General features: G+C 41.5%; 1 protein-coding gene across 1 annotated transcript; it reads left to right on the top strand.

The window, feature by feature from the left end:
• Positions 1 to 22,279: 22,279 nt before the first annotated feature.
• Positions 22,280 to 24,921, top strand: LOC113303886. Its single transcript, XM_026552964.1, has 3 exons — positions 22,280 to 22,466; positions 22,754 to 23,430; positions 23,564 to 24,921. Exons 1-3 carry the CDS (start codon positions 22,458 to 22,460, stop codon positions 24,624 to 24,626), a joined length of 1,749 nt encoding a protein of 582 aa, XP_026408749.1. The 5' UTR covers positions 22,280 to 22,457; the 3' UTR covers positions 24,627 to 24,921.
• The last annotated feature ends 878 nt before the right edge of the window (positions 24,922 to 25,799 follow it).

Genomic DNA, 25,799 nt, shown 5'->3' with positions numbered 1-25,799 from the left:
TCAAAAGGCGGTCATAACTACGAAGGTTGGCTGGCTGTGATCATGATCCTTGACATGGGGAGCGTGGTGGTACGACCCTTTGCAGGAAGAAATGGCGTTTAAGCGGCTTCGGCTCTTGGAAATGATGTTGAAACTTAAGGATCCAAACGCTAAAGCTTCAACTTCGAATTCTGGAGCAGCTTATAGAGAGAATGCTGAAGCGGAACGGATGCTTGAGCGAGCATTGAAGCGGAGCGGCAGTCGGAGCGAACGTTGAAGCGGAGCCGCTGCTGGAGGATGTTGAAGTGAAACGGTTGTTGGAGCGAACGTTGAAGCGGAGCGTGTACGTTAATCAGTATGTTGTCAAACTGGACACCCTTCAAGCGAACAATAGTTAGGAGCCCCAGTTACATCTATCAATCGTGCTTTCCAGGAGAGGTTGGGGTTTGGGAACGGCTTCTCTGGTTGGAAACAGCTGCTTCCCTGATGCAGCGCGGTTGAGGGATACGAATATGTCTTGACGCTGCGCTTACAGAATCTCACATAAATGTTTCATCATAGACTGCACGATTTTTTGGGCGAAGTCCCCGGAAATCATGTAGCTCCTGACAGGAAGAGAGTCTTTGTGAACTCAGGGGGGTTGCTGATTTTCTTTGCTTCGATTTTGGAGAAGTCGTTCCTGATCTTTACGTGTGATGAAATTAGATTGTTGATTCCCTTCTACTGGGCGTTCAAAAGGCAACGCTGGAAGGACGCAAGCTGCTGGCACTGGAAAGATACAAGCTGTTAGCGCTGGAAAGATGCAAGCTGTTGTAAAGATGCAAGTTGTTAGCGCTGGAAAGGATGCAAGTTGCTGGCGCTGGAAAGATGCAAGTTGTTAACGCTGGAAGGATGCAAGCTGCTGGCGCTGGAATGATGCAAGTTGTTAGCGCTGGATTGGCTTGGAATGGGCGTTGGCTTGGCGTGGCGCGGACTTGTTCTTGCGGGCCCAGTTGCCTCTTTCCATACATAGCTCAAATATGAAATCATTTCCTTATTCAAATTCCAAAAGTGTTATGCGTATGAAAGGGTTTGAAATAGTAAACCATGTATTTTGTCTAAGAAAGACTTACTCGGTTTTTTGGATCTGCTAACGAAAAATGAGCCAGGTGAAAGTCCGAGTTTTGTGAGAAGCACTGCAATTGTGGAAAGTCCCCATTCGTCCCTGAGTCACTTGATAATCGAGTCGTCAATCCCTGGGCGGATCATTTGCTTTTAACCTATGGGAAATCCCCAGTCGCCCCTTGCCGTGTCATGACTGGTAATCGGGTCGTCTGGTAACTAAGTCGTCGATCCCTGAGCGGATCGTATAGGGTCGTCAGGTAGCTGAGTCGTCAATCCCTGAGCGGATCGTTTTCCTCTACCGTCCTGACGTCTGGGTCGAAGTATGAGATCGAGGACTGAAAATTGACATTGTAACCGAAAGACCAGTATCCCACTGTGGTCGCCAATTGTTTGGGAGTGAAAACGGTTTCTGCTGATTTTGGTAATTTCGGGTGTGTGGGTGAGAAACGAATCTAAACTCTAAACAATGTACTGCAAGGGAGTACTTTAGATTCGAGAGATCTATCTGTACAAATACGGACTAAACCAAGAAATGGCCGTTCCAGACTTGCTTCGGTCACAAAGTGAAGGAGAAGGGTTGGTTTTGGGGAGGGGAGCGAAGAAAGTGTTGAGACCAGAATAGTTGATTCTGGAAGAGTAGTTGTTTCACGACTTGTATCAGAAAGTGGGAAGCTAACAGATGGAAAGCTAGCAAATGTTTTCTGAGTGTTGTATCCTCCTGACCTGAACCTGTTGTTCGGTGGAAATAGGTAATGCCTATTTATACAAGTCGAAGTGAAACGTACTCTGGTCTCAATAAGAAATAGAAAACGGGTGAGTTAATGGGAGGAGGTGGTAACCGGTAACGCTTGGAATTGATGTTCCATAAAATAAAGCGTTTCACCATTACTCCATGTATTTACTAACCGCCTCATCCTTATGACACTTTCTTATAACGAGCGTAGTGTACGCCGCATGCCGTAAACCTCCAAACCAATACCCAATGAGCATCCCCCAGTTTGTGACATGTGTTGATGTCTCGAGTGTTTTCGTGGAAAACATGTAGCATGTTGTTGTTGTCTGGCAAGATGATATTTGGAGACTTGCCGACTCGGTGGTTACCTTCAACGGTCGAGATTTTGCATCTTAAGAGGAAGGTAGCCGTTGATTATTGCAACCTTTCGTTTGGTAGCCAATGGCATGAAAGTATAATCAGTATGGCTTTAATATGGACCAGTTTAGGCGCGGACAAAAGTTAGGGTTTTGGCTTTGTTTAGGCGCGACTAAACTAGGGCCAAAGGTTGCCATGTGTTAGCTGGTAACCTTGGACGGCTAAGATCTGCATCTTAGATGAAAAATTTGTTGTTGATTGTTGCAAGCCTTCATTTTGGTAGATGTATAGGGAAGGACGGCAAGGTATGGCGCGGCAAGGTGGTTGGCATGCCATTGGCACATGTGGCATGGCATGCCTTGGCACGGTTTGGCGTGACCAAAACTAGGGTTTTGGGCCAAAGGTTACCATACGTTGTTTGGCGACCTTGGATGGATAGGATTTGCATCTAGGATGGAAGGGTGGCCGTTGATCGTCGCACGCCTTTGTTTTGGTAGTCGCATGGGGAAGGTCGGTATGATATGGCGCGGCAAGGTGGTTGGCATGCCATTGGAACATGTGGCATGGCATGCCTTGGCGCGGTTTAGCGTGGCCAAAACTAGGGTTTTGGGCCAAAGGTTACCATGTGTTGTTTGGCGACCTTGGACGGCTAGGATTTGCATCTAGGATGGAAGGGTGGTCGTTGATCGTCGCACGCCTTCGTTTTGGTAGCTGCATGGGGAAGGCCGGCATGGTATGGCACGACAAGGTGGTTGGCATGTCATTGGCACATGTGGCATGGCATGCCTTGGCGCGGTTTGGCGTGGCCAGAACTAGTATTTTGGTCCAAAGGTTACCATGTGTTGTTTGGCGACCTTAGACAGCTAGGATTTGCATCCAAGATGGAAGGGTGGCCGTTGATCATCACACGCCTTCGTTTTGGTAGCCGCATGGGGAAGGCCGGCATGGTATGGCGTGGCAAGGTGGTTGGCATGCCATTGGAACATGTGGCATGGCATGTCTTGGCGCGGTTTGGCGTGGCCAAAACTGGGGTTTTTGGGCCAAAGGTTACCATGCGTTGTTTGGCGACCTTGGACGGCTAGGATTTGCATCTAGGATGGAAGGGTGGCCATTGATCGTCGCACGCCTTCGTTTTGGTAGCCTCATGGGGAAGGCCGGCATGGTATGGCGTGGCAAGGTGGTTGGCATGCCATTGGTACATGTGGCATGGCATGCCTTGGCGCGGTTTGGCGTGGCCAAAACTAGGGTTTTGGATCAAAGGTTACCGTGCGTTGTTTGGCGACCTTGGACGTCTAGGATTTGCATCTAGGATGGAAGGGTGGACGTTGATCGTCGCACGCCTTCGTTTTGGTAGCCGCATAGGGAAGGCCGGCATGGTGGGGCCAAGGCCAATGGCGTGGATGGCTTGGCATAGTGGGGCCAAGGGTTTGGTACGGACGGCTTGGCATGGTGGGGCCAAGGAAAGGTGCGGGCATGGTGGGGCCAAGGGTTTGGCATGCCATTGGCGCATGGTGCGGCTAGCATGGTTGGGGCCAAGGAAAGGCGTGGTTGGCTTGGCATGGTGGGGCCAAGGGTTTGGCATGCCATTGGCGCATGGTGCGGCTAGCATGGTTGGGTCCAAGGCAAGGTGCGGTTGGCTTGGCATGGTGGGGCCAAGGGTTTGGCATGCCATTGGCACATGGTGCATCTAGCATGGTTGGCATGCCTTGGCGCGGAGATGTGGGGCCAAGGCGAGGTGAAGTTGGCTTGGCATGGTGGGGCCAAGGGTTTGGCATTCCTTGGTGCGGAGATGTGGGGCCAAGGCGAGGTGAGGTTGGCTTGGCATGGTGGGGCCAAAGGTTTGGCATGCCATTGGCACATGGTGCAGCTAGCATGGTTGGCATGCCTTGGCGCAGAGATGTGGGGCCAAGGCAAGGTGAGGTTGGCTTGGCATGGTGGGGCCAAGGTTTTAGCATGCCATTGGCACATGGTGCAGCTAGCATGGTTGGCATGCCTTGGCGCGGAGATGTGGCTGGCATGGTTTTCCATTGTCACAGCTTTGCGGCTGGCATGGTTGGTATGCCTTAGCGCGGAGATGTGGCTGGCATGGTTTACCATTGGCACAGTGGTGTGGCTAGCATGGTTGGCATGCCTTGGCTCGGAGATGTGGCTGGAATGGTTTGACATTGGCACAGTGGTGCGGCTGGCATGGTTGGCATGCCTTGGCGCGGAGATGTGGCTGGCATGGTTTGCCATTGGCACAGTGGTGCGGCTAGCATGGTTGGCATGCCTTGGCGCGGTAGCATGAGAATTAGGGTTTGGTATGTACGAAGATGATGTCGGTCAATACTAAGGGTTCTGCCGTGGAACATGACACATGTATATAAAAAAAAGGTACCCTGGTAATTCTTACGTAGGTATGTTGAATGATTCAATAAATGCGTTAGTGGTTGTAGTGACGTCATGTCAGATGTAAGGTTTTACGATTTTAACCCTCATCTAAAAACCACCATCAACAGAAGTGTATTTGGAAAATTAATGTTCCTTATAGAATTCAAGTTTTCAGCTGGAAAGCTGCTAGAAAAACCTTACCTGCTAGAACTGTCCTTTATACTAGAATACCTATGAGTTCTATTGATTTTACTAGATGTAATGATCCTTTTGAATCGATTATGCATGCCTTATGTAAGACCCTCAAGCTCATCAACGCTATTAGACTAGTCAAGAACGAATTAGCCGATAATAACTCGATTAGTTTAACACGAACATTAATTAATAGAAATTGATCTAACAACGATTTAGATACGAAATTAGTATTTTTGAATAGATCTCGAAAAGTTATGAGGGATGGACTACTCGAGCGTGTTATTCGGACACCAGATGAAGAAGATATCATCAGATTATTATTAAGGGTAGAATTGTCATTTCAATCTTAACCGTTTGGCTGCCCTTTTCCTTTCTCGGGTGCCCTTAAAAATTCTAGTCAACCTTATCCCTAGTCGAGTAGATAAACTCGATCCCTCTTTTCTCTTTCATTCTTATTTCTTCTTCTTCTCTTCCGTTTCCTTCTTCCATGTTCTTCTTCTGTTCGAGTTTTGATTGTTGAAATGGAGTTTTGGGATCGAGGGAAGACGATATAGAACAAGTAATGATGGATAATGGTACTGTTGATTAGAATATATAATTCAGAGTCGATTAAAAGGTAAATCGGAGAATCAGAATTAAGGTTTGTAGGTTGATTATTGTTCTGAAGATTTGGAAGATCATATATAGAGTTATGATTAGATGAAGAATTATGGGTGGAGGTTTAATTAAAGTTCTAAAGTCATTTTGGAGATGAACTGATTTAGGGTTCTTGAATTGTTTGAGGTTTTGTGTGAAATCAAAGATGAAATTGAAGGTTTAGAAGTCTGATTGAAGATGGGTTTGTCTCGAATTAAAAAGTAAGGTTGTTTCTTTTGAATTAGAGATTGAAGACAGTTACGGTTGTGTTCTGTTCTTCCCCAAATCAGAAATTAAGGTAATATGAAATATATAATAAGAGATTGAAGATGGAATTGGTGTTTTGGGATGTTGATGTGAGATGGGTTAGAATTGAATTAGAGTATGAGGTTGAATAACAGTTTGAAATTTCTAATTAGGGTTTTTTTGAGAACTGTTAGTAAATGATGGGTTTGATGTGGTGTTGGATGAACTATATTGGTGGGTTGTTGTAACCTTAAGAAGAATCGCAGAATCTAGTCAAGCAAGAAGAGTAGAGTTGGTTTTGGCAGATGGTGGTGGTCTTGGTATGAGTTCTCAATTGATCATAGAGAATTGAGACCTATTAGTCATCCAAGTTAGCTTAGCTGACTCAGTGTATCTGACGGAGTTAACTCAGTGACTAGACCCAACCAGACTTGACTTAGTGGAGCTGACCGATTTGACTCAGTTGACCTTTGACCTGGACTTAGACGTTGACTGTTAGTTGACTCCATTGACCTTCAGTGACCATTAGTTGACCAGTTAGACCAGGCCTTAGATTAATGGACTTGGACTTTGGATTAGTTTGCTATTTGTTGAATTGGACCGCTTATGGTCCGAATTAGCCGTTTACTTATTCTACAAAGTTGTATACATTGATGAGATTTAGATAATGAATTATAGAACCAATCTGATCGGATTAGTAAACCCTTAGATGAGTTAAACTAGATAATGAAAAGGTGTAGAACCTTAAATTCGGCTAGAACCATTGTATAGAATTGTATGACTCTTGTATGAGTCATTTTGGCTAGATTCTTAGACTTCTTGTGTGATTAACAGTTAGTCTTTATTAACAACGATCGATTCAAAGGATGAACCAGTGGATCATGGATCTCGAGGTAGGTGAGGCTTGTCATCAAAAGAGGTGGGAATTTATATTTATCTCTTTTGTAATTATTATTGTTTTCTTTTACAAAAGTTTATGTTTAACAAACTCATGCATTGTATGATTGTGCTTTCCTTGCATTGTCTAGTTTTAAATTCCGAAAGTTCTATTATCTCTTTTAGTCTTTCCATTGTTTCAAAAGGAATTGTAATGCTTTGTTTGTCTCCATGAATTGTTTGGGAAATAAAAATTTCCATTTGTATGTTTGGACATGAGAATTTCCATCTGTGGTATATAAGATATTGCTCCTTCATTTATATCTACTTATTTTCGAGCTTTTATGCTATGGCTAGGGAGATACACTGCAATATTACCTACTAGGTGCTGGAATTTGGTATTGAATATTATACATTTTTTGACGAAGGAGTTAGTTCCATATACATTATTGTTTATCTCTGCGAATTGATTGTCTTTAGTGTTTTCGGAAAACATGAATTGTATTCCAGATCATTTCCAATGATTACTTGAAAGTTAGATGTTATTCCTACTGGGCACCCATTTTAGGGATGATGTGCTCACCTATTCCCACTTTCAGTTGCAGAGACAGATCCGAGTCGCGCAGCGGAAGCTTCGAGGAGTTGAGTTCGATAGTTTGGTTAACTTCGACTACGTTTATAAATTTATATATTTTATTTGTAAAACAAATGAATATTGTATATGTATCATTTGATAGGAGTTCTTCTATATGTATGTTTCAGAGCGGGGCTAGTTGTTGGGTTAAGTTTTGACGCAGATTTCTTAATTGAATGCTTAAGATTATGATTTAGATTCTTAGTGACTATTTATTTTTAGTTAATATCTTGGATTAGTCAGTTGCTAGCTTTCGGGGCGCTACACCTTAGTTCGTTTCCCTTTTGCTAGTCTTTTTTGGTTCTTATCCTCTTTCTGTGTCAATACTCAGTCAGGCTTTTAGTACTAAATATTTCATGGATTGGATGTTATTCTGGTTAATTTTTCATGTCTCTAAACTCCCAGATGGGGATCAATGTCTCTTTGGAACCTCCATCGTCTTTCAAATTGAGTCTGCTGGAGAAGCCGAACCCAGAGCTATTTGGGCGGCCTTACAAAAAGTTGTGGAGAAAAAGCTTACTCATCTAATCATAGAAAGTGAGGCTCAAAGTCTAATCACTCAGTTTTCTGCTGGAGTGTTTGATGGGAACTCTAGAACGGATACTATCTTTAAGGATATTCAGTTTTTGTCTTCCAAGTTTGTTGCTTGTTTGTTTTTATTCCATCCACACACTTGTAATTCTGTGGCTCATGAACTTGCCCTTTGGTCTAAGACAAACAATTCTACTATGTACTGGTCTGTTCCTCCATATGAATGATGCCTTTTGTTGAGGGGATCATTAGCCTTTCTTAAGGCCTTTGTCTATAAAAAAAAAAAAGAATAGTAGGAACCATGTATCCAAACTTCCAAGTTTGTTTTTATTCCATCCACACTTGTAAATCTGTGGCTCATGAACTTTCCCTACAATTCATTATCATCAGACGAACATTGTAAATCCATACGAAAACCCTAATGCCGTATTTGTTTCCCCTTCATTATTAAGTCGATGGCTAAGGATGGGTTTGTTAATGCTTTTATTTTTCCAAAATCACTTTCAAAACCTTTTTATGTTAATAATTTTTGAAATTGGTGTTTGGTAAAAAAAAATCAAAGTGCTTTTTACCCAAAGCACTTCTCAAATTCTTCAATTTTTAAAAGCTAGGGAAGAGGAGCTTTTAAAAGCTACAAAAGCATAAGCTTTGGTCCCACCTAAATTTAATGCTTGATTTATCCTTTTTGTCCCTATTTTATTTTGTAAATGACAAAAATTACCCTTAAATATATATACAATCATTTTTTTATATTTTATTCTTTAAATATTATTATATTTTATTTTCAAACTATTTTATGATACCATTTCATCTAGTTTGTCAAAATAAAAACAAATATTAATTAATAGAATATTTGTTTAATAACACAGTTGATAATGATATTAAATAATTTCTTAATTTTAGTTTGATTTTTTGTTTGATAATTATATATATATACTTATTAACTAATAAATACTATTATATGAAAGAATAATAATAATAAGAGTTTACAGGTCGGTGGAAGGCAGCCTGGCAACAAGCTGGGCGCCAACCCCTTTTTGAATCGCCACGCCTATTCTATGGAAAAGGGCACTGCCTATTTTATGGTTGGCATCATAGCTTCGAAGGCAGTTCCTTAATCTGTTAAAAAAAGCAATTGTATCGTCCCCCAATTCCCCAAGAGTTGAGAAGGCCAGCACGCCAAATCCATATCCATGGGAGGAGCATTTATCAAGGTACTTATGTAATTTGCGGGTAGTAGCCATGGTGATAGCGTGACCAGGAGTAAAACTGCGTGTACAAGCGCTGGTGAAGGGAGAGACGCCAGTGACATCAAAGAAAACATCCTTCCCATTCTCCCAGTTGAGAAAGAGAATATCCGCCGGTTTAAGATCTTTGGCTGAGTTGGAACGAAGGCCAAGGGAAGCTTCCTTTCTGGCCGAAACCCCAGCTTTATAGCAGATGTATACAAAAACGCCTCGAAATCCATCGTGTCGATACTTATTCCCCACGTCCTTAGCACAGTGTACAGAATGGTCGCCGAAGATATCCATGGGTTTGTCGCAGTAAGCACAGAAGGTGTTGTCGACGAAGAGGGGGATGCCAAGCCTGTATTGGAGTACTGCGCGGAACTGCCTAGGCCCCATGCATTGACCAAGCCCAAGAGTAGGAATTTTTTTGAGGAAGTCCATAACATGAGGGATCCGGTTGCTGTGCCAAAGGAATAAGTAACGCTCTGTAAAAGAATAAGTTATTGGTAAAGTTTTCGTAATAACATCAAAGTAATTTGCAGCCAGTTTACGCATAAACTGTGGGGCTGCATCATTGATGTTATAATCGGAAAGGGAGACACCAACAGTTGTTGTATAAGATATCAGCGCATGCTGATAGTTAGCACATGAATCCAGAGCATCATGACAGGCCAAAATGGAGCTTTGAAGCGGCCGCGTCTGGGTGCACGAGGCGAGGTAGCTGTAGAGTCCTGTGTCGGCCATTGTAAGGATTCCGAGGCCACCATGTTTCATTGGAAGAGTCGCAATGCGTTGCTGTATAAGGCCGAAGCCGGAACCATCCCCAACAAATATCCTACGCAAGTGCCGCAGGAGATGCAGATCAAAGTTGGAAGCAGCTGGTTGTATGGCTTGTGTGCAAGTGGTTCGCAAAGTGAAATATAACTTCGAAACCCCACTGCAGTTCCGTAGCAGGAGTAGTTCGGCTTATGGGTCGTGCAACTGTTGGATTTTGTCCATCAACTGCACAGTTTTATCAACATTCCGTTGGACTATATCTTGACGAAATTTCAGATCAAGGCTGACTGAACCTCCTAGCAGTTTAACCCCTGAAGTTTGTACGCCTATCTGGGCAGGGAATACATTAGGATCGTCTCTTCTAGTATCGTATGATGGCCAGAAAAGTTCTGTTTTGGGAAGATTTAGATGCAGTCCTCTGCGTGGTCCTTCATCTCGAATGATACGTAGATCTTTAGCAACTTCTAGTGTGTCTCCTGCTATTGAGCCGTCGTCTAAATACCAGGAATGGAAGGAAAGGTAGCATTGTGGTGCGATCATTTCAGCAATGGGTTGTAATGCTAGAGCGAATAATAGAGGGCCGAGAGGATCGCCCTGTTGGACACCCTGTGCGGAAGACAAAGCAACGTCGTTGTAGTAAAGTTTAGCCGGAACTGAATAGCAGAATTCAACCCACTTTGAGATGCTGGGGCAACAAGTTCTGACTTCTCTAATGATCGTTGACCTGTCGACCATGTTGAAAGCGTTCGAGAAATCGATTAGCAACATTGTCATGCTGGGGTCATTGCCTTTGAGTTCGAGAAGTCGATTGGCTGCATGTATGATGTTTTCCCCACCATAGGGTATCCCCACTCCGAACTGGTAAGAGCCTAGGTATGCTTCCATATGTTTACAGACGGAGGAGGCTGCAAGTTTTGAGCATAACCTGCGCCAAATGGTACCCACATCAATTGGCCTTACACCCCCCCTGGTTTGATTAGTGGTGTCAACGATGCACTAGAGACATATTTTCCCATCATTGGTGTGCATTTTCCATCCATCAACAAGTTCACAACACGATCAATAGATTGCAAAAGATCATCTGCAATGGCGGCAGCCGGGCTACTCATGGAATCGAGTAGGTGTTGCGCTCTTAAGCCGTCTCTGCCGCAGGCAGTGCCCTTTGGGAAGCTTTTAATGGCGGCTAGGACCGACGTGGTGTTGACAGTCAGAGCATCGACTGAGGTACACTCTGTAGGGATCACCGGGGGAGGAGCATCCGGGTGCTTGAGCCGTAGCTCCTGCAAAGTTTCAAGAGTGGTTGGTGCAAGACCATCAGACGTGAGAATACGTGTGGCTGCGGAGTAATGGCCATTGCTAATTTTCCGCCTGCAAGCCTCAATGTTAGTGTCTTTCCTTTGTTTCTTGGCAGATGAACTTGGTATGGGTTTTGGCCTGGACAATCGAGCAGCTTTTGTGTCAAAAAATAACACCCTTGTGGTTCAGTCCACTTCACCAGGGACTGGTTAATCGCTGCAATCTGCAATCTCTTGCACGTCCCTGAACGTTCCTCAGCAGCACACTTAGGAATGTATAGGTTCAAGGTACAGGCTGGCAGAAGGAGAAGTTTCACCCATGCTTCAAGGTTCGACGTCTTGGCAATAACATCATCCAAGGAATTTTTAAGGATTCTAGAAAAGTGTAATCTACACGGAGGAGGGATGCTTACTATTGTTGTGATTCTGAGCAGGGCCGTCTTATAGGATTTGGGTACCGTAAGCGAACTAAAACTACGAGGCTTTTTTATAGGTCACTAATTTAGAGATAAAACTAGAATTATTTTGTAGGACGAGATTAATTAAGTGACAATTTGGAACCAGGCGATGCGGCCGAAGGCCGCTTAATTTTTTTCAGAATTTTAATTAGATTTAGGTAATAAGCTTGTATTTTGTCAAAAAGTTCCCCGAAAGTTGCTTACTGATATCACAAAATTAAGAAATCAGTAACGCTTATAGATGCTACATGGTATTTACTAACAATTATAACTGTTACAATTATCTGTAAAGTGATTAAACTCTTTATTGACAGTTATAAATGTTACAAACTAACCATAGCGAGAAGAAAAAAATTAAAAAAATTGGGGCCCCTGATAATTTGGGGCTCTAGGCACCCGCCTATACTGCCTACCTCATAAGCCGGCCCTGTGTAGATTTCTGAGTTGAAGAATCATGTCGAGTAACTCCAGCGTGAGACTACTTGCTTCATTGGTGGCGTCTGTCACTGACATTACACAGGATGTAGAGGCACCACCATTGCCTTGGGGTTTCAACACTCCATGAATGAGGAAATCTGCATTAGTGCCGTTGAGAGGGCCGGCAAAGACTTCTGCAGGATGGGTATTGACGTACTTGGTTTTTTCCATGCATGAATGTGTAAGCATTTAATACACAGCCACATACGCATGTCTTCAAGAACCCTTTCCCAGGCATTGTAGCAGTCCACATTGTTGCGTAGTCACTCCCTACAAATCTCCCTGTCTTCCTCAGATCGAAAGTGTTGATCAGATATGTGCCTGTAAAGTGAACTCCTGACATAGCCGCTACCCTTATTGCACAGGGAACTCCTAGGAATAACGGAAAAAAATTGACTGAGTCTTCATTAAGGAAGCAATCCCATTTCACTCTCGATAAGAACTTTATCCGGGTGCAGCTACACCACCGACTTCAATATGGTGCCAATCCCACCTATAAAAGAGTTGCGCGTCGGCTTTTGATCGGTAGGTAGCTCAGGAGTGCCTTCTTTCATTTTTTGGCTAGAGAAGACTCACGTTCGCCATTCTGACATCCATCGTAGTTTGCAAAGGGGCAGTTAAGTTTATCCCTTTGTGAAGATGGGATGAATATCTGAGATGGTGAAGGGGATTGCGTCAAGGCATCTACATCTGAAACTTGATGAATTAGGGTTCGAAGAGAAGATGATGGTCGTCTTCTCGTCCCAGGCATGGAAGTTTTTAAAAGAATAACCTGTAACCGTTTGGAACTGAAACAGAAACCTCAACAAACTATGCCTGTAGAATTGCATCAATGAAATCAATGATGAAAAGAAGAGAGAGTAGGATTATCTGGATGAAATCACAGTGAAAAAGGGGATCAATTTACGGTTTTCAGTCACCAGAAAAAAAATCGCCCAAAGTGGTTAAGTAAATTTAATATTATATATATGTTTATATTTAATAGTGATAAAGAAAATCATTAAGAACTTTTGGTTGGTAACTAGCAACAAGCTGGGCTCCAACTCCCCTTTGAATAGCAATGCCTAGTCTACAAAAAATAAAACTCCCCAAACCGCAACTAGCATCATTGCTGATAAGACAATTCTTAAGACGCTTGAAGAATCTCAAAGTGTCCTCGCCAAGTTCTCCTAAGGTAGAGAAGGCTAGGACCCCAAGGCCATACCCATGAGAAACGCATTTGTCCAAATATTTAACATGTTTCCGTGAAACAACACTACAGATGGCTTTACCAGGGATAAAAGAGCGAACACCTTCACCAGTGAAAGGAGAGACACCTGTGACATCCATACAAACATCTTGACCATTATCCCAATTAAGGACAAAGATATCGGCGAGATTCATATTTCTGTCGTCATCTATCAGAAAACCAAGCGACACCTCCTTGTGTGCAGGTACACTAGCCTTGTAGCAAATGTCAGCAACAACATCTCGAACAAGATCATGTCGAAACTTGTAACCAACATCTTTAGCACAATGAAGCGCATGATCACCAAAGATATCCAAAGGCTTGCTACAACATGGGCATAAACTATTCTCAACAAACAGAGGGATATCAAGGCGATAACAAAGTACAGCTCTGAATTGCCTTGGACCGAAGCTCTGATTAAGTCCACTAATATGCACTGCTAATAAATAATCTTGTGCATGCTTGACCCGGTTGCACTGTCATAGGACAGAATCTCTTACGGACATAGAAAAGCGGTCTGGGATTTGCTTATTAATTGCGTCGAAATAAGTGACTGCCAGGGAGTGCATGGAAGGGGGGCAGTATCATCAACACAGTACGAAGAAGGTAGTCCACATACCTGGATAAAAGTCTGAAGAGCCAACTGATAAGAAAAGTATATGTCCGTTGAGAAAAGATCACCAAGGATTACCTTTTGCAAAGAAGTAGTCTGGCTCTGAGAGGCGAGGTAGCAACATGCACAAGTGTCCGCCATAGTATAAATGCCAAGTCCGCCATCTTTGATAGGCAATGTAGCTAATCTCTATTGTAAAGGACCGAAGCCCGCACCATCTTCAGTAATAAGGATTCTCAAATACTGATGCAACTGGTCATCAAAAATATCAGTGGCTGCTTGCAAGGCCGCAGGATTGGTAGTACGCATTGCAAAATATAATCTAGACACGCCAGTGCAATTGCGAAGTAATAACATCTCACTTTGAGGATCCTTGAGTTTTTTTATCGCCTCCATTAGATGAACAGTCTTGTGCACCCTGCTCAGCATCATATTACTAATAAAATCCAAATCCAAACTCACGGGACCACCCAAAAGTTTAACACCATTAGAAGGTATACCAATGTCCGAGGGGAGAACACCATATCCAGTACTTCTGGGATCAATAGAAATCCAAAAGACCTCAGTCTTCTTTATATTGAGATGTAAACCCCTGCCAGGCCCCTCAGCTTCAATTATGCTCAAGGCTTTAGCTACCTCCAAAGTGTCACCAACAATTGTACCATCATCAAGGTACCAAGCATGCAAATCAAGTTTGCAACGAGAGGCAATAGTCTTTACCAAAGGATGAAGTGTCAAGGCAAAGAGCAAGGGACCGAGAGGGTCACCTTGTTGGACACCGAGTGCAAAATACAAAGTATATTGGTCATAATAAAGTTTAGCCAGCCGTGAGTAACAAAATTCTACCCAACAAGAAATACCTGGACAATGAAGACGAACCTCCTTGATGAGCTGAGATCTGCTCACCATGTTGAATGCATTAGAAAAGTCAATGAGCAACATTGACATTTTGTCTGAATGACCCTTCACCTCCAATAAGCGAATTACAGCATGTAAAATGCTTTCACCTCCAACATGCATACCAACACCGAATCGGTAATACCCTAAATAGGAAGTCATATCCTTCCCCACAGAAAAGGCGGCTACTTTTGAAACCAATTTGCGCCAGACCGTGCCAACTACAATGGGCCTAAGACCACCTCCTGGTTTGAGCAACGGTGTCAAAGGTGCACTAGCGATGAACTCGCCTAATTCCATAGAGCATTTACCGGCCAACCAAAGGTTGACAACCCCGAAAATCGAAGAGAGTAAGTCATCTGCCACGGCTGCTGCTGCTCCACTCAACACATCCACTAAATGCTGCGCCCGTAAGCCATCACGACCATACGACGTCCCTTTAGGGAATCTTTTGATAGCCCCCAAGACTTCCTTGGAATCAACTGTGATGGGCTCGGCTGTGACATCCTCCACTGGAATCTCAGGAGGAGGTGCGTGGGAATTTTTATCGAGCAGTTCCAAATAAGTCTCCTCAGTACATGGACAAACTCCAGATGAAGACAAAACACGAATTGATGTTGTGAAATGACCGGAATTCATCTTCCTCCGGCAAGCATTCATATTAGTCGTCCCATGTTTCTTCAAATCCACCTTCGTTGACCCAAAAAGAACCGGCTGTTGAAGCAATTTCTTAACCAAGATGCCGCAACCATTTGGCTCTCTCCAAACTGAGAGTTCCCGGTTAATTGCAGCCACCTGAAGACGTCGTCTGTTACTAGATTTTGCTTCAGCTGAGTTCCGTGGTTTGAATAAAGTCAAAGTACAAATCGGGAGAAGTAAGAGGTGCAACCAACCTACCAAGCTAGAAGGGTTCACTAATACTCTGTCGAGGCAGACTTTCAAAGCTCTCGAGAAGCTAAGCCTACATCGATGGGGTATGCAAGTCATTGTTGGAATCCGTCTAAGGAGGATGTCATTCAACAACTCAATAGAGATAGACTCTACGGCATCACCACTAATCTCTGCAGAAGTAACGCAAACAGCCTTAATGGATGAAGAATCTATGGCATCACCACCACTCTCGCAGCTCACAGAACCTGTAATTACCTCATCTGGCTTGTCGAGTCCATGAATGAGAAACTTCGCAGTTGCACTAGGCCCTGCTATAACGTCCCCATGTATCACTCCAACACGACCTTTGCAAAGTTTCTTCCAGGCATGCAAATGCATGCACCTGGAGCAAAGACACATTCATAAGCTGCCAAGAACCTTCTCCCAAGCATGGTACACACTCGGATGTTTGCAATCAAGTCCCTGCGTACGTTTTTGTTGGCTTTCGAGAACAAGTGCCTGTCATGGAGGTGTTTCAGAAAAGACCCCTTTACGTAACCTCTACCATGAACACCATTCAGGCAGCCATCGATTCCCTTGAAAGGGCAATGGCAGAAGCTATCTTTTACAGCAGCGTTGTTTGAAGAAGGAGGAGAACACAATGGCGTTTGAGATGAAGCTCGAGAAGCAGTCCTGGTAAATCTAGGCATGGGGTCTACAAACGAAACCCTAAAAAACAAAAACCCAGTGGAAAAACTAGAACCCTAGAAAAATCCAATCGTAGAAGGCTAAAAATTAAGAAAATGAAATCAAAAAGAAAGGGTCGCGAATGTATATACAGGCTGAAATCAAAATCAAAGGAAAAACCCGTGGAAAACATGATGAAATGGTGATGGAAAATTTTAAACCCAATAAAATTGAACAAATTTTATAATCGTTATAATAATCAACTAGGCTAATCAACGTTTCATTTAATTGGTGGAAAGGTAGTTATTCACTGATGCATATAATACAGCATGCACTAGCAGACTAATAAACAAAACGTGACAAAGGGAAAAATTTAGGAGAGTCTTATTACTGTTTCTTCACCTTGTACAACTAGCCCATCAGTGGGTATTTACAAGAAAACAAATAAGTGATTAGTCACGATTTACATTAGCCAGTACATGACACGTACATTTAGGGTGGGTCCCACATTAATGGTGGGCCATCATTAAAAATCTCTCGTCAAATTTGTTACCGGAAAGACCTCTTGGGACAAAACCCGAACACTTGAAACTCAAAAATGAGGTAGGTTGTCGTTACAAAATAACTCCTCCGTTGAAATTGTACCAGGAAAATCACTTGGAAAATCTGAATGTTGGAAGCTCATAACAACACTCCCCCTTGGACCACCATTTCTAAGAACGTCGCTTCATTAAAATCTTGTTCGGAAAATCCCGAAGGGACAAAAATCAGGATGAAGGAAAAAGGGTATAATACTGGTAGCTTTAAAGTGATGATGGTCGTCATGAATTTTCACCCGTCGCCGAAACCGTGTCAGGAAAACCATTTTAGGAAAAAACTTGCGCTTAGAATGAGGGTGGTCGCCGCCACAAAATATTTTCTTTGACGAAAATGCGTCAGGAAAACCACTTTGGACAAAACCTGAACACCCGCACTAGGAAAACCACTGGGAACAAAACCTGGGTGCCTGCACCAGGAAAACCACTTGGGACAAAACCTTAGCGCCGAGAAATACTTCCACCATAAAGAATTGCGTTAGGAAAACCACTTGGGACAAAACCTGAACGCCTGCGTCAGGAAAACCACTTGGGGACAAAACCTGAACGCTTGTGCCAGGAAAACCGCTTGGGACAAAACCTGACCATCAAAATTCAGAATACTGCCGACGTCGAAGAGTATGTTGCCTCGTTAAAAAACCTCGTCTGGAAAACCACGTGGGACAAAACCATGCCAAAGTAAAAGAGTACAACGGACGTCGCCCAATGACAGTGCTGGATACGCATATGCTGCCTCGTTAAAACCTTGACAAGAAAAACCCTTCGGGACAAAATCTTGATGAAGGAAAAAGAGTACAGCGCGTTTAAGCTCAGCCAAAGATTCTACGAGTTTACTCCCCCTGAAGCATGACTTCTTAAAGCGGCTGGTGGTGCAAACATTATATAGCCTTCAGAAAACCGCTTTACCATTTGCAGTTTATGGAGGATTGACTGCTGGTCTTGTGCCGGGTGCACAATCTCCATTGTACACCTTGCATTTAAATCCTCAGTCCATTTCACACCAATTTATTTTCCTCTTTAACTTCAGGCATAACAATGAAAGGCCTTTTGTAAACTCCTAAATATCGTAGAATCAATTTCAGCATCTAAAAGTGTAACCTGCAAAATAAAAGTTAGAAAACACAAAATAATGCATGCATTATATCCATGTACGGTACTTCTGGACCATAAATTTAACGTACGTATTAGATAGATCGATCACTTCCCAGTAATGGTGCTAATTTAGAAGCACGATAAGTATTACGAGTACCAAAACTAGATACTCTGGTATATATACAGGCGAGTCTTATTATGCTAGCATGTCCTCGAACTTCAGGTCGAGCAAATATTTTGATTTCAACGGGATCTCAAAAATCTAGTTCAAGCGTGGATTTTAGCGCTACTAAGGGTTCTTTCAGAGGCCAAAAATGATATCATCATTTCATCTGGATTTTAACCTTATACCAGGAACGTATAATCACACACAAGGATTGTTCATAAATTTCTCCTCTTCAAGATGGTGATTATGACTAAATTTCAAGCCTGACATAATCACAAGGTCAGGAGGCTGCCAGAGTTAAAACTAGGATCCTTCAGGGATTAAGAATACAATCACCAATCATAAGTCATAGCTAGATGCAATTAGAGTCTTCCAGAGACTACCACGCTAAAGTGCATCAATATTAGGAGAACACCTTTAGTTTTACAGAACCAATCCTGGGGGTTCAACAGGAAACCCTTAAATCGCACCTTGAGTGATTATATTACTCTCTCTGCGCTTTATCTCAAACACCAACCTGTAATATTCAGGCCTAATGATTTTACGGTATGAGTCGGATCCGAACATTAATTGCCTTTTTCGAGAGATTTCATCCTCTACCTTAGTTTGAGGGGAACATGTCATATGCCTACCAATCACAATGTCGATGTTCCTCTGCAGAGGGGTACACAACCACTATTTTAAACAGTAATCGACAATCATATACGATCTAACACATTCTCTATTGCATGCACATTCAAGAAAATTTTACAAACTGGTACCAGCGCCACTTCAGGGGCTTTATCATATCCTCATCTTCAATAAGGAGTTTCAAACTTAGAGAATGTGGATCATATTTTGATAGTCTCCACGAGCACTATCTGTGTCTCTCTTCAAGAGCACTACATATCAAAAAAATGATTGGACTCTCTTTTAAGAGGCATATATGAGGCAGTTATTCAGGCATCAAGCGTGTTTGAATACACGACTTGGTAATTGTGAGATGCATGATTTAACCTGCTGTGACAACTTCTTGTGTCTGCATCCTCAAGAAAGTAACAAACAAAAGTTTCCAAGAGCTACTGCAGTTATTTGTTTTAATCATGAGTAATCTCCAACACCTCAATTACATCCAATATCTTGGTGTGAGAAAACAAATGAGATGTTTCACGCTAATTCTACTGGCAGCCAAACTTTGTTTGATCAGGATAAATACTTAATCAGATAACCTATTTGATTGTCGACATCTCTTACTACAACTTTTAGATGGTGTCTGTCATCTTTATGACTTCAAGGGAAAAGTCCTTAAATTTGTCGACATAATTCGTGTCATTCTTCAGGTGGCAGTCTTTCTCCTCCTGGTTTAGGCGGAAAAAACCCTTTTAGGTTATCATAATTTTCACCATCCTTTTATGGTGACGTTTCTCCCCCCGACTAAAGTGGGAGAATCTTAAAGGTTATCAACCATAATCTTGCCAAACTTCTGGTGGTGGGTTGTCATGCCAACTTCTGGTGGCATTTTAGTTTTCCTGATCATGGCGGAAACATTACTATCTCATTTTTGGAAACCTTTGGTTCCATAATTGCCTATTTTCAAAGACAATTCTGTTCATGATAGTTTTTGGGTTTTAATTTATCTGCACAAAAAGTACCCAAAAACAGCTGCAGGCTCGACAGAAGATGACACATTTCACGCCGTTCCTTTTAACGGTTTACTTCCTCCCCCTAACGGCGGGAGTACAGTCTCATCTTCAATAAGACATTACCAGCTCAGGGTTTTAAATGTCTTATGAATCGAAACCAACATATATAGTTAGGTGACGTTATGGACTAAACACGTAAATTTAAGATGTAAGGTTGCTTCCCAAAACAATATTGATGGTAAATAGTTGGTCGAGCAATCAACTAAAGATGCTTAAACAAAAGAACTCAACTAAACCATGTCGAGTGCGCACATGTGCTAGTTATAAGCTCGATATAATACCAACTGGAGGCAAAGCATCAAAAGCTTATAAATTTACCACCAAAATAAATGGACTTAGCTGGAAAGTCCAAAAATGGATACACAACCTCAAGATTTGCACAAACAGTTTGGAAAAATCTAACATCACGTGTTAATATAACAAGAGACCATCTAGTAGATGTGTCTATCAATACATTAAAGTACTGAAATAATTGTCCATATTGTAGGGTGAATAAGTTCTGCAATTTCCACCTTGAATCCTTTCTAGGAGTTAATGTTGGTGATTCAGTAATGGGTTACCATAATGTTAATGTTAATGCAATTTAACAACTAATTGTCTCAGGGACCAATACATCCTTATCTAATAGAAGCTTCAAGTTTTGTAAAGGATGTCCATGAGCATTTTGAATCGTCTACTCATTTTGGTAGAACTTTTGGTGTCCATACTGATCATGCCTGAGCATGAATAATTCAAGGGTCATTAAACTTCTGGCTAATGACAACGTGGAATTTGACTGTTCGAATTCTCCTATGGCACACCCCATAATAGAGAGGCTCGTGCTTCTGGTACAAAAACAAATGAAGTAACAAAATACTCCATAAAAATGCTCGTTTGTCGTTTCAAGGTGGTAACGCCAAATATTCTCAAAAACTCAACAGATTCTTCAGGGATCCGGAATATTATAAGGCGTTAATAAAGATGACTGTTATACCACCAAAATGATACACGCTCTTCCGGAGCCGTCTATCATATTATTCGAACCCGAAATGGCATTTCACATTTCCCAAAACCTCTACAAGGTTACAGAAATGGTTCGAAAAATTTGTGTTTGTTGTTCCCTTGTTTAGAGACAAATATCTCTATCGTCTATTTAAAATGGATAGATTATTTCAGGAATCCATATCCGATGTCACAGTTGGACGAGAGACATACATTAATAAGTCATTAACAATATCATTACGTAACCATGGGCTACTTCGGGAACCCAAAGACCACTTCTGGAGTCTAATATGATTTTTAAAGGAAACCACAAATTACATGTTGGACTGCTTCTGAAGTCGGCAACATCTCATGGATTGCTTCTGGAATCCATTACTTACAAAAAAATAAGCAAAGAAAACAAACAAAACTTAAAACAAAGGATAAACATCAAAACACATACGGTACTAATACAATAACAATAAATCTCCAACTTCGTCACCTTCAGAGTCAACGAAATATTAATTTACAAGTGTACAAAAGGATACACTCTTTTATGGAAAAGTTTCCTACTTGGTCACTTCAGGGACCAATAGGAACGACTAGTACTTTTATAACAGGTCACTTCTGGGACCGAACGTCTAGCGGACCGTGCCTTTTGCATCCATACTATGCTACACGAAATTCCAACTTCTGGTGGAATTGTTTCAAAATTTCTGGAGATTATTTAGAGCAAGAGAAATTAAATTTATGTTATCCTCTAGGGATACAACAATTTCTCGCTTCGCCGGTATTAAAACCGCAAGTACCATAACAAAAATAATATAGCGAAAAATTATTAAAGTTTACGGAGTCGCGGTTCTCACCTTCCCGCACTTACCCAAAAACATTCGTACAATTTTTCAATACTTGTAGAACAACTTTTCGTCATTAATAGTGTTACTATCCCTAAGCAGTTTGGCATAAACATCGTCGAACACTGATTTATCAATTGGCGGCATCGAGCTATTCGTGCTGATAACGTTTTATAATCGTTATAATAATCAACTAGGCTAATCAACGTTTCATTTAATTGGTGGAAAGGTAGTTATTCACTGATGCATATAATACAGCATGCACTAGCAGACTAATAAACAAAACGTGACAAAGGGAAAAATTTAGGAGAGTCTTATTACTGTTTCTTCACCTTGTACAACTAGCCCATCAGTGGGTATTTACAAGAAAACAAATAAGTGATTAGTCACGATTTACATTAGCCAGTACATGACACATACATTTAGGGTGGGTCCCACATTAAGGGTGGGTCCCACATTAATGGTGGGCATCCATAAATTAAACACGTCGGATTTATAACAACAAAACTACTTTCAGATATATGTCTGTTTTTGTCATTTGCTACAACAACAATGGTTGAATACGATATTTTACCAAACACACTGTGACTGCTTTTTTAATCAGCTTTAACTTTGATTAATATTTTACCAAACATCTAACTATTTTTTTCTCAAAACACTATAACACACGGTAGAAAAATGCTTTTTGCCGCAGCAATACCAAACTAGGCCTAAAACTGATGTATTTTATTTCTGCCCATAATGACCGAAAATCTGTTGCCTTGTTAAGATTAGCCGCCGATACTTCTGTCAGGAGCTAGGGTTTCTCTTTATCGTCAACATCCATGGAGAAACCAGAGTTAGCATCATCAAATCATAGAAGTAAACGTAAATCTCCCCCATCACCAAATCCAGCACCTTGGCTAGTAATCCTATATGGAAAAGGTGAGAAATTTCAAGCTTTTTACAATATTTCTGAACCAAACGACACAAGTTGTAGAAAATTCATACCAGAATTGAAAGGGAAATCTTCTTGGCAGAAGAATTCTCATCAAGGTTGGTCAATTATACTTTGTGATGATGATGAATTTGATTACACACCATGGAATTATGGGGATTGTTTTTTGTGGAATCCATTGTCAATGGAGACTATCAATTTACCTTCTTTTCTCTATTAGTATACATTAGATGGATATTCTTTTAATGATTGTGTATTGTCTTCACCTCCTAAGACTGATGATGATGCTGGGAATGGAAATTCCATGGTTTTTATGCTCTTTGGTGGAGAAAAAGTTGGGAAGGATATACTTGTGTATTGTAATCCAGGTGACAAAGAATGGAGAAAGTATATGATCGGCGGCATATACGAGCTTCTGTCAGTGTGTTACTTTAAAGGTAAATTATATATAATGTGCAATGGGGATGATCATTTAGAGATAGATATAAAACCTGGGTCTCAGCCTAGAATTCTCTGTGTGAATAAATTCGCTGTTAGTTTCGATTTCAGACGTGCAGCAATAGGGGCAATCTGTGGTTCTCAACATATAACATATTATGTGGAGTCTTGGGATGGAATTTTCAAGATTGATAAAGTTTTTATTAGTAGAGGTGTTTATGAATATTGTGTTACCAATATGGTGATATCAAAGTTGGATTTTGATTCAATGGCTTGGGTGGCAGTGAAGAGTTTGGATGATCATGTCTTTTTTCTGAACCAAACTACTAGACTGTCTTGCTCGGCCAAGGAATTGGGTTTTACACGGGGCTATGTGTATTTTACGCAACCTGATGAGATGAGCTTCTACAAGTATGACTTGGAAGATAAAAGTATTATGCTTTCACTGCCATGTCCAGATCTACCGAATCCATGGTTCTCGCCCAACTGGCTCATGATTCCTACAACACTCAGGTAAGTTAAAGAACTCTAAATTCACGATGTTCATTTGTATTTATATTATATTCTCATTTGTATGGAGAACATATGGATTTTGCTACATGATGCATATTGGAGATCTGTAACTCTTGCTTTCTTCGATTTGTAGGGTCGGTGCTAGAAGAAGAATACCAGAAGATATGCTATGTAACAAGGATGATGGAAGTCATGTCTTGAGGGCAGCGGAAAACAGAATAGATTTAAAGAACGATGATAAGAAATTGGATTATCAAGATGCAAGACATTGGGTTTTACAGAATGATCACATGGTGCAGTTGATATCTGATTATCTAACTCCGTTAGATTACATACATCTTCGTGCAGTTTGTAGAAACTACCGATCAATAATTCCATTGGTGAATTGCAGTAGATCCTGTTCTACTAAGTGTTTAGATGCCACCAGTCTGTCCCCGTGGATGGTTTTCTCCAAGGATAATGAAGCGGTCTACAGTTTCATAAACCCAATGCATAATAATGAGAATTACCTCATGAGCATCCCTGAACTGTTACAAGGTTCAACAATTCGCTATTCGAAAGGCAGTTGGTTACTGATGTCAAAAGGTCTCATTGGTGTGTTTTTCTACAATCCCTTCACGAAAAACACCATCAAACTTCCAGACTTACCAGATGTTGATACTGGTTATTTGTTCCAAGGTATCTGTTTCTCGTCCTTGCCGACATCTTCAGATTGCACTGTTTTTGCCATTAGTAGTAACACAATGGATACAGTTTATGTTAGTTATATTACACGAGGAGACGAAATGTGGACATATTCTATCGTTGATAGTGTTATTGCCAATGGAATGAAATTCGAGCCGGCTCTTAGCAGTCCAATTTTCTACAATGGAGGTTTCTATTGCTTGGATATGAATGGCACTTTAGGAGTATTTACATTAGAGAATGGCACAGAATGGGAAGTTTTGTCAATGATACCTCGGCCTAACCTTGATTTGATATATACGAGTTACTTGGTGGAGTTCGAAGGACAACTTTTATCTGTTCTTCTAGGGCATTACGGAAAACGGGTTCGGCTATTTAAATTGGATTTGGATGAAATGGTTTGGATTGAAGTTGAACATTTGGGACGGCATATGCTGTTTATTAGCAGTACATCTTGTATCGCGGCAATTGCTCCGACTAGTGAAAATGGAGAACAAAATCTACTTTCCTAGGTTGCAGAACGAAGGAATTCTATATTATTCTCTCGATACCGGTAAATATCTTCTCTTGGGAGTGAACATTACAGTAAAGATTATTGTAACTCGAGTGAGAACTTAAGGCGCAGCTGGATAGAACCTAATTGGTCTGAGATTATGCAGCCAAATTTTGACTGGTCCTAGAATTTAGATATACATGGATAGATTATTTTCTTACTTCTGAGAGACAGTTTCAGTTCTCTATTGTGTTTGCCTTTTTTATTGATGAAAAAGAACCCTGCTTCATAAGATGGAGAGGGATTTACTTTTAGTAATTTTTTTTCATGCCTTTATATTAGTTTTTAGCCTGGTCAATCCACTTTTCTGCACTTCCACTGTCCTATCTCGGCTAACAGCCATGTCTGACACCTACAACTATGTTGTACCCCCTGATAACATACTGCGCCACATGTAACAAATTTACAGGTAGTTATGTCTGTGTCTGTGGTCACCCCCAGGACTGGGTTGCCACAGAGAAGAATCAATAAACATGATTTGTGTCGGGAGACATAACTGGGCATTAAGCAGATCGCGAATCAGTTGTCTGGCCATTGCATAGAAGTAGAAACTCCTTTTTGCAGAGGTGATCTTTTGGGAGAAGGGTGCACCCTAAAGTGAACATGTTACCTTGAAGAAATAGTGATTCATCTCTCGCCAATCATGTGGTAGTCTAGATCTCTTTTTCATGTTAGAAGTGTTGTGGAACTTAACTTGAAGAACTGTAAAGAATCATAGATATGCTTGAAAAGAATTCCTGTTCTTAAACAGACAACAAGCAAACTTGAACGTTAGAGATTATTTGGTATGAAAATGTTGAAACATATTTTGAGACATACTCAAATTTTTTGAGACATACTCAAAGTTCGGCTGATAACCTATGTTTTTGTCTAGGTTCGGCTGATAACTTTTCAGCCGAACTTAGACAGATGTATGCCTCAAAACAGGTTTCAAAATGTTTACAAGATTTGACATTTCTGCTTATTGCTCGTTACTGTTGAAATGGTGCGCGTTAGAACTTTAAATTGGGCTCAATTGGACATTCACTCATAGAGGGCCAACCCCGAATAAGAGTGCTCTGGATTCAGGCCACACTAGAAAATCTTTAGGGGTGAGCATTTGACCCATAATCCGCGGATTTAACCGGGACCA

This window comes from Papaver somniferum, chromosome 8, assembly GCF_003573695.1.
Source record: "Papaver somniferum cultivar HN1 chromosome 8, ASM357369v1, whole genome shotgun sequence".
Taxonomy (NCBI): Eukaryota; Viridiplantae; Streptophyta; class Magnoliopsida; order Ranunculales; family Papaveraceae; genus Papaver; species Papaver somniferum.
The sequence above is the reverse complement of the archived record's forward strand: the minus strand, read 5'-3'. Positions and strand labels throughout refer to the sequence as shown.